We start from the raw sequence: 15,446 nt of genomic DNA on the forward strand, positions 1-15,446 counted from the left end.
CCCACTGAGCTACATGACACCGTATTTTATATCACATAAATGTTCATCATCTCCTTAAAACCACTAAAACCTGTCAATCAATTGTATTTACTGTGTATCACATCTGCAACAATAAGCTGATTAATTGATTGAATGTTGATCAGCAATGAAACAAATAATTTAAGTCGTTTTTCAGTCAATAATTGTGATTGATAAATGGATGGCTCAACTGTTTTGTTTTGTTTTTATAATAAATTGAATATTTGATTGAAGGGACTTTTGATACATTTTAAGTTACATTGGGCATTTTTTTTTTTTACTATTTTGTAAATTTTTATAGACAAAATGTTAAATCACTTAATAAAAATAAAGGAAAAACTTAAAACTTCAGTATAAAATTGTCCTAACCTAAACAGTTTTAAAACACCTCCCTGTTATTTTATTTTATCCTGGTTTGAGGTCAGTTATCTGAACATTTCACCTGTTTGTTTCTTACTGTACGAGGGCAGATTATTATTATTACTGTGTGTATATATATCTTTGTATAAAATATCGTTGTGTTGTTGCTTTTATTTTTGTGACTGTGTCTGTTTTTTTTGGGGGGGGGGATAAAGACACAGATGTTAAACTTCAGAGTGTTTTCAGCTGTTTGGTTTGTGTCACTCGAGCTGTTTGGTACCAGAGTTTATTCTCATCACATGTTTTTACTGTGTCAGATTTATTTTGTGGTAAGTTTTGTGTTTTTTTTTGGTTTTTTTGTCGATTGATTGAAGCCATATTATCGTTTTAAATGTTTATTTTTGACATGTCAGAGCTCAAAGTGCCTTCTCTTCTCTTCTGTGGTATTCAAATGCACTTGTCAGTATTTTTAATATTGTGTCTATCTGTGTGTGTGTGTGTGTGTGTTGAGTCCTGTACACTGTGATGTGTGTGTCTGTGTGTTATGTACATGCTGACGATCGTCTGTATTGATCCAATTAAAGGTCGGTTGAGAGTCATGTTGTTAACGTCACTGTGTCGTCGTCGGACTGAGGCGTCCGCTCAGTCTGCCCTTTCAAAATAAAACGTTCTACTGTCTGATTTAAAGTGCTGATCGATAAAGAGTTTTTATTGATATTCTGATATTTTATCAACTCAACTATCAACACGTTTCTTCCTGAGCTTTCAGCAAGATCTCATGGTTCTCATTAATGGATCATTATTTTGTTTTTTTTTTAAATATTCTGCTTTAATGTAATTTATTGACTATTTTAATCTCTGGTGATTTTATTTTTATATTTTAAAGCAGAAGTAAGTGTTGCGGCTTCCAAACAAACCTTTAAAGCCGCTGAGAGTATGAGGTTGGGTCCTCAGGTACGTAGATTTGTGACGCGCTATAGTAGATTTTGATAAAGATACGCTGAGATCCAACAATGCTTTTGGTGCATTTATTGTAACAAAACAGCACAGAGCTATCACAGCGCAGCAAGGATGGATAAACGTAAAAATGAGACTGGCAGATTAAACAGGAAAAAAGGGTGATTAATGAATGAATGAGTAGCGGTCAACAAAAATTACGGCTACTCCCAACCCTGACTCTCTCTCTCTCTCTCTCTCATCTGTGTCACCGGTGAGTGCCCACCTTTACGCACACACACTTCCGCACGCACACACGCCTACTCCCAGGTGAACCACCCACTCTGCAACACACACACACACACACACACACTCAAACACACCGTGCTGCTCATCTTCAGCCTGTATGTCTCTTACACACCAGCCCCTAATTATTAGGTCTCACATAATAATTCACATTTCAAAACACAATAGGAGACATAATAAATCATCATATCAATTTCAACGATAATGCAAAAATGTCTAATAAATTGCTCAAGTCCATGAAAAAGGTCATTACAACGAATATTCCTTCTTCCGGTCGTCATGACCGATTAGTGCAAAGAAAGTCCATCTGACGTCCGAAAACACAAAGTCCATATAGAGGTCAGCAACGTCCTCATGCTGCCTCCTCCTTCTCCAGCAACAAACACACCTTGGATATGGGTCTGTCCAAGCAACTGGTTCTTGTCTTAATCCGAATTTGACGCACAAATCCCTTGCGATCTGGAAAAGTTTGCAAGACACGTCCCATAATCCAAGAATTACGAGGTGCAGTACTGTCCATAAGCAAAACTAGATCTCCTACGACAAGGTTTCTCTGGACTCCAGTCCATCTCTGTCGTTCCTGTAACAGAGGCAGGTACTCCTTTGTCCAGCGCTTCCAGAACAGATCAGATATGTACTGGACTTGTCTCCATCTTCTTTGTGCGTACAGGTCTGCTGCTTGGAACTCTCCAGGTGGTAATGAAGGCTGGTTTTTTAGCAGTAACAGATGGTTCGGCGTCAGTGCTTCCAGGTCGTTAGGATCTGTGGAGGCCTTGGTGATGGGCCTGCTGTTAATAATGGCTTCCACTTCGCAAAGAACTGTGTGGAGTCCCTCCTCATCCAAGCGTTGTACTTTGAGAGTGGAGTTCAGGACTTTCCTCACCGATCTAATAAGCCTTTCCCACACTCCTCCATGATGTGATCCAGCAGGGGGGTTGAACGTCCACTTAATGCCCTTTTGGAGTAACACATCATGCACCTGTGCCTGGTTCCACTGCGCAATCGTTGTTTTTAACTCACGTTCTGCACCCACAAAATTTGTCCCATTATCAGAGCGCAGCTCGCGGACCTGTCCTCTTCTGGCTATAAAACGCCTTAGTGCATTTATGAAGGAGTCAGTGTCCAGAGAAGGTGCCACCTCGATGTGAATAGCTCTCAATACAAGACAGGTAAATAGGACACCATACCTCTTCACTGTACTCCTCCTGCTCCTCACTTCGATGGGTCCAAAATAATCAACCCCTACACAAGTGAATGGAGGTTCATCAGGCTTGAGTCGGTCTGTGGGCAAGTCTGCCATCTGCTGGCAAACTGGAGTAGCATTAAGTCTTCTGCAGATGGTGCACTTCGACAGAACTCTCCTAATGGCAGTACTTGCTCCTGTCATCCAGTATTTCTCCCTGAGCTTGGACAACATGTGGTTGCGGCCGCTGTGTCCTACCTCTTGATGTATATTTCTCAGCAGCAGGGTAGAAATGTGAAGATCTTTTGCCAGAATGATAGGATGCTTAGACTCCAAAGGCAGTGCTGCTTTGCTAAGCCGTCCTCCCACACGCAAGACTCCATCCTCCAGCCTTGGACACAACTTGTACAGGTGACTATTTTTCTTGACATTTTGTCCCTTTTCCAGACATGAGAGCTCCTCAAAAAACTTTCTCTTCTGGCAAAACTGAATTATGGCCAGCTCAGCCTTGTCAATGTCCTCCACTGTAGGAGCACCAAGGACAGCTGCACCTTTAAATGTGCACCTTTCCTGCTCCAACATTCTCTGTTGCTGCATGCTCTCTTCACTCTGATTGGCTATTAGCCTTTTTCTCTTCCTGATACAGGACCACAACCATTCCTTGTATTTCAGCCACCACGCCACAGCTTTCTTCAATCGGATCCACGAGGAATAATGATGGATCAGGTGAGTAGTGGGATCCTCTTCAGCTTGTACAGCATTGACAACAGCAGTTTTCTTCACCTCTGGATCGTCCTGGGGGAGATGACTCACAGGCTCAGGGTTCACAGGCCATTCTGTTTCAGGTTGGCAAAGAAACGGCGGTCCTGTTAACCAGAGTCTGTCCTTCAGAAATGCCTCCACTTTGAGCCCTCTGGATGCTGCGTCTGCTGGATTTGAAGCTGTATCCACGTACCTCCACTGAGCAGGGTGAGATGATTTCAGGATCTCCGAAACACGATTGGCAACAAACACCTTAAATCTGGAGCTTTCGTTGTTAATGTATTTCAGCACAGAAGCACTATCAGTCCAAAACACAGATTCCTGAAGACTCATGTGTAGCTCTTTCTTCCACAGGACCTCCATGCGACTGGCCATTGTTGCAGCAATCAGTTCCATTCTTGGAATTGTAACTGTCTTCAGTGGGGCAACACGAGCCTTTCCCATAATGAAAGCACTGTGCATTTGGAGGTGCTCATTCTGTAACAGCAGGTAAGTGACTGTACCATAGCCTTCCTCGGAAGCATCGCAGAAATGGTGTAGTTGCGCAGTAATAACATCTCCAAACTCCAGAGGTTTTAGACATCTGGGCAGCTCAAAGTTGTCCAGCAGGTGGAGCCCTTGCACCCACTTAAGCCACTCTTTGGAGACAGTCTCTGGTATGGGATCATCCCAACCGACTCCTCTTCTGCACAAATCCCTCAAGATCCTTTTTGCTGTCAGAACAAGGGGACTTAACATGCCCAGAGGGTCATAAATGGAGCTTACAGTAGAAAGGATGCCTCTGCGGTTGAGTGGTCTGTCCTTCCATACAATTTTGAATTTAAAGGTGTCTGACTTGATACACCACTCTACACCCAGCACTCTTTCAATGGGCACAAACTCCCGGTCCAGGTCCAACTGCTCCATGCCTTTAGCTCTGCGGGGCTCTGGGATGGTCTTGAGCACTTCAGATCTATTACTGTGCCACTTGGTCAAACAGAATCCCCCTTTAGCGCACAGAGACATGAGCTCATGACAGAGGGTCCGTGCTTCCTCCTCTGTTGCAACTGCCACCAAACAATCATCCACATAAAAGCAGTGCTGCAGCTTGTCCACTGTCTCCTCCTTATGCTCATGTCCAAAATCCTCTGCACATTTCCTGAGGGCAAAGTTGGCACAGCTAGGGGAGGATGTAGCTCCGAAAAGATGTACCTTCATCCTGTATTCACATGGTGCTTGGTTCAAGTCTCCTTGTGACCACCAGAGGAATCGCAACAGATCAGCATCATCTGGGGGCACTTGCACCTGGTGAAACATAGCTTCTATGTCAGCCATGATGACCACAGGTTCCCTCCTGAACCTGGTCACAACTCCAATCAGTGAGCTGGTTAGATCGGGCCCTTGCAACAGCTCTTCATTCAGAGATTGTCCTTTGTAACTGGCACCACAATCAAACACAACTCGGAGTTTTCCCTTTGTCGGGTGGTAGACACCATGGTGCGGTATGTACCAGACCCTGCCATCACTTCTTTCCAGCTCTGCATCAGGAACCTTTTCAGCATAACCTTTACCAAGTAGATCATTAATAAAGGTGTTATACTCCCTGTAAAACACTGGATCCCTCTGGAGCCTCCTCTTCAGATGGTTTTGACGCTGTTCCACCACTTTCCTATTATTTGGCATGCTGACGTTTGAATTTTTCAAAGGCAGGGCGACCTGGTAATGACCATTGACATGTTTGGCTGACTTTGTGACCATGTCCATGAACCTCAGGTCTTCCCTGGACAGACCCACTTGTTCCTCCACAGCAGATTCTGGAAAGTCCATCTTAAATTGCTGTTGCCACAGTTCATCCAAATTTACAATGGACACACGGTTCACAGTTACTGGCTGCTCACAGTAATTGGCCTTTCCACCGTTTCCTGTCAGTGGTCCATTTACCGTCCAGCCCAGCACCGTCCTTATAGCGTAGGGTCCATTGTGCTCACTGCGGATGACTTCCAGCGGTTCCATGGCTCGTGGAACATTCGTTCCAATCAGCAACTCAATTCCAGCCTCAATCTGTGGTAAGGAGATGTGTTTTAAATATGGCCACCTTGTCAGATCCTTATTTGTGGGTATGTTTGCTTTGTGGACTGGCATTGACAACTGAGTGTACGCTTTTGGCAACTCAATGAAGCTGTCATCTTCAAGTGCTGCCACCTCCAGCTCTGGCACGATGTAGCTACTGACCACCTTCTCCTGCCCCATGGTCCTGAGAAGAATGTTGGCTCTCTTCCCAGACAAATTGAGCTTCTGCTTCAGACTCTCAGTACAGAACACCGCAGTACTCCCTGGTCCAAAAAGGCGTATGTGAGAATGATTTTATTGCCCTTCTTCGCCTTCACTTGGATCGGCACGATAGGAAGCTTGCAATCCATCTCACCAGCCCCTGTAAGCCCACTGGAAACCAAGGTGTCGTCCACTGTAACCTGGATGCTTCTCTCAGCCGGTTCTGCCGTTGCCACACTATCCTTATGGAGCACAGTTGGATGTCTTAGGCCACACTTCGAGCAGGAAATCTTCCTTTGGCAATTTTTGCTTATGTGTCCTATACACAGGCAGCGAAAACAAGCACCATTTTCCTTCAGGAAGTCAATTTTCTCTTTGTGTGCCATTTTTTCCAACCGCGCACACACATCCAATGTGTGTCCTCCAGTGCAGCAGGGACAGATCTTCTTCGCTGGTGGTTTTATGTATGTAGCTTTATTCACAGGTTGAGCTGTTCTCTCCACACGATTCACTGTGGTAGCGAAGCTGGTTCCTCTGATGCTGGAGCGAGGGGGAGGTTTGTGTTTCATTTGTTTAGTTGTTATAACAGTGTCCTGAATGTTTCCAAACACAGGGTCTGTCAAGATTTTTACCTGTTTTTCAACAAAGTTGGCAATGTCCACAAACCTTGCTCTCCTATTGTACCTTTCCTGCAGGTCACATGCGTCGCACCTCCAGCGGTCTCGGAGTTTGTACGGCAGTTTTTTTGATGATTTCCACCATGTTTGTGGGTGTGTCCAGATCATTTAAATACTGCACATCCTCCAAAGCGTTGCAGCATCCACGCAGAAAGAGGCCGTACTCCTGGAGGGCTTTCACATCTTCTGTTTTAATAGTGGGCCATGACAAAGCTCTCTCCATGTATGCTGCTGCCACCTTTTGCTCATTGCCATAATGCTCTTTCAATAGAGCCTTTGCCTTCACATATCCTCTGCTCGACTCAATGTGCTGACAGCTCCTCACTAGTCCCTTTGCATGCCCTTTGGTGTATTGTTCAAGGAAGTAGAGTCTGTCACAGTTGTTGCTGGTGTTTCGCTCAACTCCATTTTCAAATGCTTTAATAAACGAATGGTATTTGAGTGGGTTACCATCGAAAATGGGAATTTCCCTTTTTGGGAGTGCTGAGAGGCATTGTTGTTGCATCAAGAGTGTTGAAATTTCATTTTGTTTTCTCATTATGTCCAGCACACTGTCGTTTTGTGATGCATCAGTTTGTGTAACATTGGTCACAGGATCTTCAGGAGTGGCTAGATAACGTTGGAGCATGTAAGAAGGACCTGGGAGATGTTTTATGTCAGGTAAGTGAGTGACTTTAGGCTTCACAACTGTCTGCGTGGTTTCAATTGCGTTGGGTTTTAGTTTAACTGGCAGTGATGGGACAAATTCCGTAGCATTGATGTTAAGTTGTTGTTTTGAGCATGTCTTTTCATAGTATGAGTTCATCCCATCTGAAACCTTTGACTTTGATTTACTGCCAACACTGCTTTGTGATTTTATAACACTTAGTTTTGCCATTTCCTCAGCGATTTCATTCTCCAGTAAAAGCTGTTCTCTTCTTTTGCGTAGTTTTAACTCCTCTTCATCCAATGCATGTTTTTCCTTTAATGCCTTTTGTTTTGCTGCCAAAATTGCAAGATTTGTTTCCGTTTTTAAGCGAGCAGATGAGCGTGAAGCCAAGGATGAGGAATGATGTGAGCGTGATTTCTTGGTTGCATTTGAGATGCTGTCACAGGGCTGTAGTTCATCCTGGGGATCTTGTTCAGTGGGAACAAGTACTGGAGGGTCAGCAACAGACAAATCCTTGCTTTTTTCGACAGGAATTTGTGCTGCGTGATTTATTTCCTTTGTTGGTTGCTCAGAAGTATTTGTCTGAAGTGGTAATTCATTTGAGTTTTCATGCGGATTTTCCTTTATCCATTTTTCCACTTGTTCCTTGAATGCATCACTGTAATCCATAACGCTAGAAAACCACTCTTTTTGTTTTTTATGTTCATCATCAGGAAGAAGTTGCAATACTTCGTTGTGCAGGTCAGTGGCCTTTTTACACAGTGCATTCAAGTTATTCAGTTGTGAGGGGATTTCAGTTACATTTTCTTTTGATTTCATGTGCGCTTTTATTTGCGGAATAAGCTCTTTGATTTTATTAACGGCACTTTTGCGCTCATGCTGCAACCGTTCGATTTTATTTTCCATAGCTTTGGCCGTCAGTTTGATTTCCCTCTTTTCACGTTCCATGTTTGAACATTCAGCATCAGCGTTTATTTGACTCATTTTCGTTAGATTGTATTTTTGTATAAAGCAACACAATCACATTTCATTCAAGAGCGTATTCAAATCCATCCATAGACATTGCATTTAAATTCATTGACAGAGCAGATTCGATCCAAGCATTTCAACAAGCAATAGGTCTTTAGACAACATCAGCCGCCACATATGCCACAAAGTCCCGACATCACAATCCAATAAAGCACGGAGAATATGCGCCACCATCAATGCGCCAATGCAACCAGCGTATCCATTTAATACATTGTCCTCATTTGACACAATGCATTCCAATCGAAGCGGATTCCTCAATCCACAAACATTAACAGGTTCAGGCCTACCTGTTCCCAGGTGAATGGATGGCGTGGTGTGGCACTTAGCTGTGGCTCCTTTGTTCTCGGGCTAGTCGGTGCGTGACGACTTGGTTCTTTGATGCGGCTTGATGATTTTCATTAAACGCCTTTTTTGTTGACAAAATGTTGCGGCTTCCAAACAAACCTTTAAAGCCGCTGAGAGTATGAGGTTGGGTCCTCAGGTACGTAGATTTGTGACGCGCTATAGTAGATTTTGATAAAGATACGCTGAGATCCAACAATGCTTTTGGTGCATTTATTGTGAAACAAAACAGCACAGAGCTATCACAGCGCAGCAAGGATGGATAAACGTAAAAATGAGACTGGCAGATTAAACAGGAAAAAAGGGTGATTAATGAATGAATGAGTAGCGGTCAACAAAAATTACGGCTACTCCCAACCCTGACTCTCTCTCTCTCTCTCTCTCATCTGTGTCACCGGTGAGTGCCCACCTTTACGCACACACACTTCCGCACGCACACACGCCTACTCCCAGGTGAACCACCCACTCTGCAACACACACACACACACACACACACACTCAAACACACCGTGCTGCTCATCTTCAGCCTGTATGTCTCTTACACCTTGTTTTAACCAGTCAACAGGCCTCCTGAGGTGTGTGTATATTAACCTACACCTGAAATACACAGCATCATAAAATATGCATGCACTTAAACTTTTATATGAAATAACAGGGTATCCACGGGGTCTTAAAAAGTCTAAAATTTGAAAATCTAAATTTTAGGCCTTAAAATGTCTTAAATTTGTTGAATTATTGTGTTCAGACTGGTGGTGGTCCACAGTGAATCAGTCCCAGATCCTCCACCGTCAGCAGATCCCCCGAAAGCCCCCGCAAATAATACATCGACAAGAAGTTAAGTGGCAAGTTGCACCTTTTCGTCGGCTTATTATTTGCGGATTTTTTTTTTTATAGCCTATATAACGTCACTGCAACATGCGGCTCTCAGTGCTTGTCGGTGTTGTGTCTATAAATTGTGAAATAACTTTTCCTCAATAGAAATATGAGACGTGGTCGATAGGTTTCATTCATCCATGTTTTGGCAGACAATACAAATAACCAATGATAATGAGATTTCCACCGCGTCGAACCAATCATGTGGCTGGAATAGAGCCAGTCAACAGTAACATGTGCATTTGTTTGGGTTGCTGCAGATGTGCACATCAGCTGACACCGCCAGAGAGAGACACATAACAGCCGCTTCAAGGAGACTAGCGGACTTTTTTTTTTTTTAATAGCCTCTTCATTCATCTTGGGCGGGGGCGGTGCGCCGTCTTATAATGTTACAGAAAACCCTGCATTATGTTTTTTACAACTCGTGTTCCTACACTATAGAGACAACTTGCTGTTGGCTCTATATTTCAAGAAACTTGTTTTCTGTTTAAAAGGCACAATTCACCCATCTTTTAACCGGGTAGTTTACGTCTCCAGTCTGTCGAGCGGGCGAGCGCACAGCTGATGTGCTTCCATTCCCACAGACGCACGGATTCAGTGTGGACAGAGAGCGTCAGATGTGACGCGATTGTCGGACGCTCGTTCGCGTCGCATCCAGTTAGGACACGGTGTGAGCAGCACATCCACTGCGCTCTGGATCAGCTGATCGGTGCTCAGGTGACGTTAGATCTTCACTTTTTTAAACTCATACAAAGTGCAGCCAAACAGCAGGCTGAAGAGAGAGGACCAGCAGCAGCAGCAGCAGCTCTGACAGCTCCTCTGTGGCGCTGCAGACAGGCTGCAGGTGAGCTGGCCTGAGAGCAGAGTGCCGTCTCTTTTTTTTTTTTTTTTTTTAGCAGCCTTTGTTACAGGTGATAGGCTACATGTCCATGTGCATGTGCATGAGAACTGATTTTGAATCGAAGAGACACCCAAATATTCACATCCTTCAGTCCAGGCTTTTGAAAAGAGAGTAGCCTATAAAATCAGCTTCATGTAGCAGTTTACTTTAAAATGGTTCGAATATATTGCTGCTGAATAAATCTGAAACATGTGATGTGCATTTTTGGGGGGGAAATATGGCTTCTGATATAATAGTCTGTAGACATCATCATCATTCAACGTTTTCACATGGTCTGGTGTTAATAAAGCAAACTAAAAATCGCAAAAAGAAAATCAAGAATCGGTTGAATCGAAAATAGATTTTGAATCGAATCGTGACCCTAAAAGTCGGAATCGAATCGTGAGCCACCCAAAGATTCACATCCCTAGTACAGAGACCTGCCACAGTGTCATGGTGCATTAATATAAACTTCAACCTCAGAGCTGTCAGTCCTCAGACTGTCCTGACTGTCCCTGAACATCACACAGGGATGCAAACAGCGCGCCGAAAAGCGAAACTCGCTTTTTTCATGACCAATTGACCCTTCGCCAACTCCTCCCACAAACGGCTATTGTCCAATCCTACGTTAGCAACCGTAACTACAGGCCTGGCAAGCTTTCAGCAGTGAGTCATTACGTTTGCTTTTGTGGACACATTTTGAGACTAGGACGAAAAACATTTGTTTGTAGAGAAGGATGTTGTTGCTGCTGCTGCTACTACGGCGGCGGCGGCGGCGGCAGAAGCAATATAGAGATGTTCAGATATGAGCGGACTTTTTTTTTCGACTTGAGCAAGTGTAGATATGGGGAAAACCATATGTTCACCTCCGAAATGACAGCTGTACTTTTAGGGCTTTTACCTGGGCTTTTAGGCGAGGGATCCTCCAGGCAGGGACTGCTTTCACTGACTGATACAGCGGTGGGAGAAAACAAAACAGCAGCGAAAACTGTATGTGGTTCACAATCGCCCAAAAACTTAGAGTTTGACAACGTTTCATGACCAGTGAGATGACCTAAGTCTTGGTGGGTTGATAGACGGTAAAATTACCGGTCCTTACTGCTGCTCTGTACATTGTCCAGTCGTGTCGTTGAACAGATGTTTTATCCTCCTGCGCGAGTCACGTCACTGAAACTATGAATGCTCTTTGTGATTTCTTCTCTCTATTATCTCAGAACAGTTTATCCAGAAATTTGCTGATATTTCCTTTGAAATCGATACCAAATACTGCCAGGAAGCATGGCTGGGAGTGAAAGCTTGCCCGGCGTAGCAACAGTAACCAAGGGGGCGGGGCTTACGCGAAGGGTCAATTAGGTGACTTGTGTGAATCGTTCAGATCCGAAGAGTTTTTGTTTTGAGGGGGGGGGGGTCTCAGCGTCTCAGCTCGGGTCAGTAAAATGTTTTTCTAACAGGCTGACAGTGACAATCACGTGAGGCGAACTCATTCATGGTCTCTGATTATACTGATAACAGCCGACCTCCAATGTAGACGCGCGACATGCACGCACGTTACCCAAAGCGGTGACGCCGTTTTTTCCCCCCGTGCATGTCCGCGGCGCACAGCTCCACGGACGTGCACGGTTCCCTACGTTGCTGTGTCAGGCAGGTGTTTCCACGGAGCTCTGCCCCGTTTCAGAGGTGAAGGAAGCCCTAAGTGGAAAGACGTCGCCTCCGCCATGTAGAATGTGTTCAATTAAAGTGAAACTAACACATTATATAGGCCTATATGTCCATTACACACCGAATGGGATGTTAAATCCCATGTCTTTATTTCTTCAGTTTATTTTAATAGTAATAATTATGACTAACATTCAGTGAAGACCTAAAAATCAGTATCTCCAAAATTGAAATATTGCAATGGTTTTTATTTTTTTAAAGCATTTTTAATATAGAAATGTTGGCCTTTTGAAAACTGTCCATCTATATGCACTCAATACTTGGTTGGGGTTGAACTACTGGAAATTGACTTTTCTGTGATATTGTTAATGGTGAGCCCCCCCCCGCCAGACAATACCTCTCTTTTTTGGTCCTGACCCGTTTGCATCCCTGTATATGTGTGTGTGTGTGTGTGTGTGTGTGTGTGTGTGTGTGTGTAGTTGTTGTACACAGGAGACTTCTCCCGTCAGGAGGACAGACACTTGATGGCGGCGGAGATCCCCAGCGTCAAACCAGACATCCTCATCACCGTGAGTGGAGCCGTTCAACCTGTTCAATCTTTATTTAAACACAGAGCACAGACACTTAACATTGAACCTGTGTGTGTTTGTTGTGTGTGTGTGTTTGTTGTGTGTGTGTGTGTGTGTCAGGAGTCGACCTACGGGACTCACATCCACGAGAAGCGGGAGGAGAGAGAGGCTCGGTTCTGCAACACGGTCCACGACATCGTCAACAGAGAAGGTCGATGTCTGATCCCCGTGTTCGCTCTGGGCCGAGCGCAGGAGCTGCTGCTCATCCTCGGTGAGACCACGGCAACAACGACGCCATGACGACACACGGCGACCTAAGAGTGGCGCTTTCCCTTCAGCTGAGGGAAAAATAAATTCAGGCTTCAAGTTTTATTTACAAGATTAAACTAAGGGACGTGTTTCTGTCTATGGATCACACAGAAACATTTTAATTCACCATACACACTCGTTAAAGCCCCAGTGTGTAACTTATTTGGCTTTTAGTAGCAAAAATCTAATATTGCTTTCATAAATACGTATTTCACTGAAGTCGAATCACACCCGCATACAAATGAAAGCTTTCTCGTACCTTAGAATGAGTTGTTACAAGTCGTTACAAATACATGAGTGGGCGACGCACCGAACCGAGGCGGCCATGTTGCATCGTGACCGTAGGTAACCACGGAAACTCAGCGGAGCTGTCGGCTCGGCCTGTTAAAACTGTCACCACTGTGCAGGGCCGTTGCTAGGAATTCTGGGCCCCCTTAAAGAATACTAAAGTGGGCCCCTCCCCCTAACTTTTCCAGTTTTTTTTCTTAGACTACGTATGTATTATCATTTTTTATTTAGCCTAGTAGCCTACCTTGTTTTGATGCTAATGCAACATTACACTGCAAAAACCCAAGTATCTTACCAAGAATATTTGTCTTATTTCTAGTCAAAATGTAATTTCTAGTCAAAACAAATATCATTATACCTAAAATAAGACTCAGAATATTAAAAGTAGCTTGTTTTTAGACACTTTTTACTTCTTTCAAGCATATTTTCACTTGGAATAAGTAGAAAAAATCTGATAGTGGAACAAGTTTTTTCTTCCTTATTACAAGCACAAAAAACTTGCTTTCACTGGCAGATTTTTCTACTTATTTCAAGTGAAAATTAGTTTGAAACAAGTGAAAATTATCTAAAAACAAGTTAATTTTTAGGTTATGAGTCTTATTTTAAGTGGAAAGAGATTAGCTTTGACTAGAAATGAGACATTTGGACAAGAAATAAGACAAATATTCTTGGAAAGATGTTGAGTTTTCACAGTGTACTATGAGTATTAGTCAGGGTCTTACACAGAATAAATCAGTCATACAAAGATTAGACTACTGGGGTTTTTTATGGGCCCCACTGGGCGCTGGGCCCCTAGAATTATCATCACCTTTCTCCCCTATACAACGGCCCTGCCACTGTGTAGTGTGAGGAAGGACGGAGGCACTGGTGTTGCATTCAGGTGCAGTCAGGCAGACGGCCGTCGGCAAACCAACCGGATGTCATTTTACTCCACGTGAGAAAGACGGTAAAACGTGGGTCGGGTAAACAATACGACATCACCATGACAACATATTGCTACGCCTGTATTGTTTTGCCTCGTGCTGGCAGACCACTTGTTTACATAGACGCTTGTTTATCCTGTTACATGCAGCGTCTGTTGTCTGTCTGACGTCTGCCCGATTTCACCTGAATGCAACATCAAGAATACGTTCAGATATGCAACCGCACCGCTAGATGGGGGGAATTCCTACATACTATACCTTTAAAGAGGAACTATGCAAGATTTTTACCTTAAAGGGATAGTTCAACATTTTGGCAAATTGGTCCATTGCCATAATGTAACATGCAGAAAAAATGAATATGTGAGTATTGGGGGCGGGACTAGATAAGCTTTTGCTTCTCCCGCTTTCCCTTTCGGTCATGTGTGACATGCCCAAAATGAACCAAATAAATAAATAAATAAATAAATCCCTATACTCATAGCAGTAGGTTCATTAACTTTATTTGTGTGTGTGTGTGTGGACCAGACGAGTACTGGCAGAACCACCCGGAGCTCCACGACATCCCGATCTTCTACGCTTCGTCTCTGGCCAGGAAGTGCATGGCCGTGTACCAGACCTACATCAACGCCATGAACGACAAGATCCGCAAGGCCATCAACATCAACAACCCCTTCGTCTTCAAGCACATCAGCAACCTGAAGGTTTGTTTTGTTTTTGTTTTTGTTTTTGTTTTTGTTTTTACTTTTCTGTCCTGTTTTATTGTGTCGTCAGGTTTGTTCTGTCCTTTGTTTTCCGTTTTGTCTGTTTTGGTCAGTGTATTGTCAGTGTATACGTTGTGTATGCTTAGGGTTACAAAGGGGCGGAAAATTTCCAGTTTTTTATTCCAAATTGGAAAATATCCATGGGAATTATGGGAAATTATGGGAATTTATGGGATTAACTGGAAATTTGGGGTAATTTAAACAAACTGTATCATATCCAAACATAAATGTAAATATTTTGTTTCGTCATAAGCAGACATCCATGCAAAATAACAATACAATTAAAAAACATGACATTTCCACAGATTTATTTGTGAGTAGAACTTTATCAAGTTTTAATTCTTGTATGAACAATCAGCTATTTTACTGAACAACAAAAACATGAATGTTGAGTAAAATATTACTAATTGCTTATTAAAGGGATAGTTCACCCTAGAATGATATTTCGCTCATTATCTACTCACCCTCATGTTGACTAAGGGCTGGAAGAAGTTTCAGAGTCCACCGTCCCTTCTCTGAGTTACAGGGGGTCTTGGCGTAGCAGTGCATGTCCATATAACGGTTGTAAAGGGACACCAGAGCTCTTCGTAAAAAAAACACACACAAAAAAACATCCAAATACCTCCATGATGCTCGTATGTAATGTCCGTCTTGTGCTGAAGCCCCAAATTGCGT

The 15,446-nt window shown here is 43.4% G+C and overlaps 1 protein-coding gene across 1 annotated transcript; it reads left to right on the forward strand.

Annotated features, from left to right (window-relative positions):
* Positions 1-12,392: 12,392 nt before the first annotated feature.
* On the forward strand, positions 12,393-14,857 carry LOC146961249 (cleavage and polyadenylation specificity factor subunit 3-like). The gene is made up of 4 exons (XM_085771693.1): positions 12,393-12,490; positions 12,611-12,761; positions 14,536-14,711; positions 14,825-14,857. Exons 1-4 carry the CDS (start codon positions 12,446-12,448, stop codon positions 14,855-14,857), a joined length of 405 nt encoding a protein of 134 aa, XP_085627819.1. The 5' UTR covers positions 12,393-12,445.
* The last annotated feature ends 589 nt before the right edge of the window (positions 14,858-15,446 follow it).

Source organism: Trachurus japonicus, chromosome 24 (assembly GCF_045865225.1).
Source record: "Trachurus japonicus isolate A0001 chromosome 24, Traja_1.0".
In the NCBI taxonomy this organism is placed as follows: domain Eukaryota; kingdom Metazoa; phylum Chordata; class Actinopteri; order Carangiformes; family Carangidae; genus Trachurus; species Trachurus japonicus.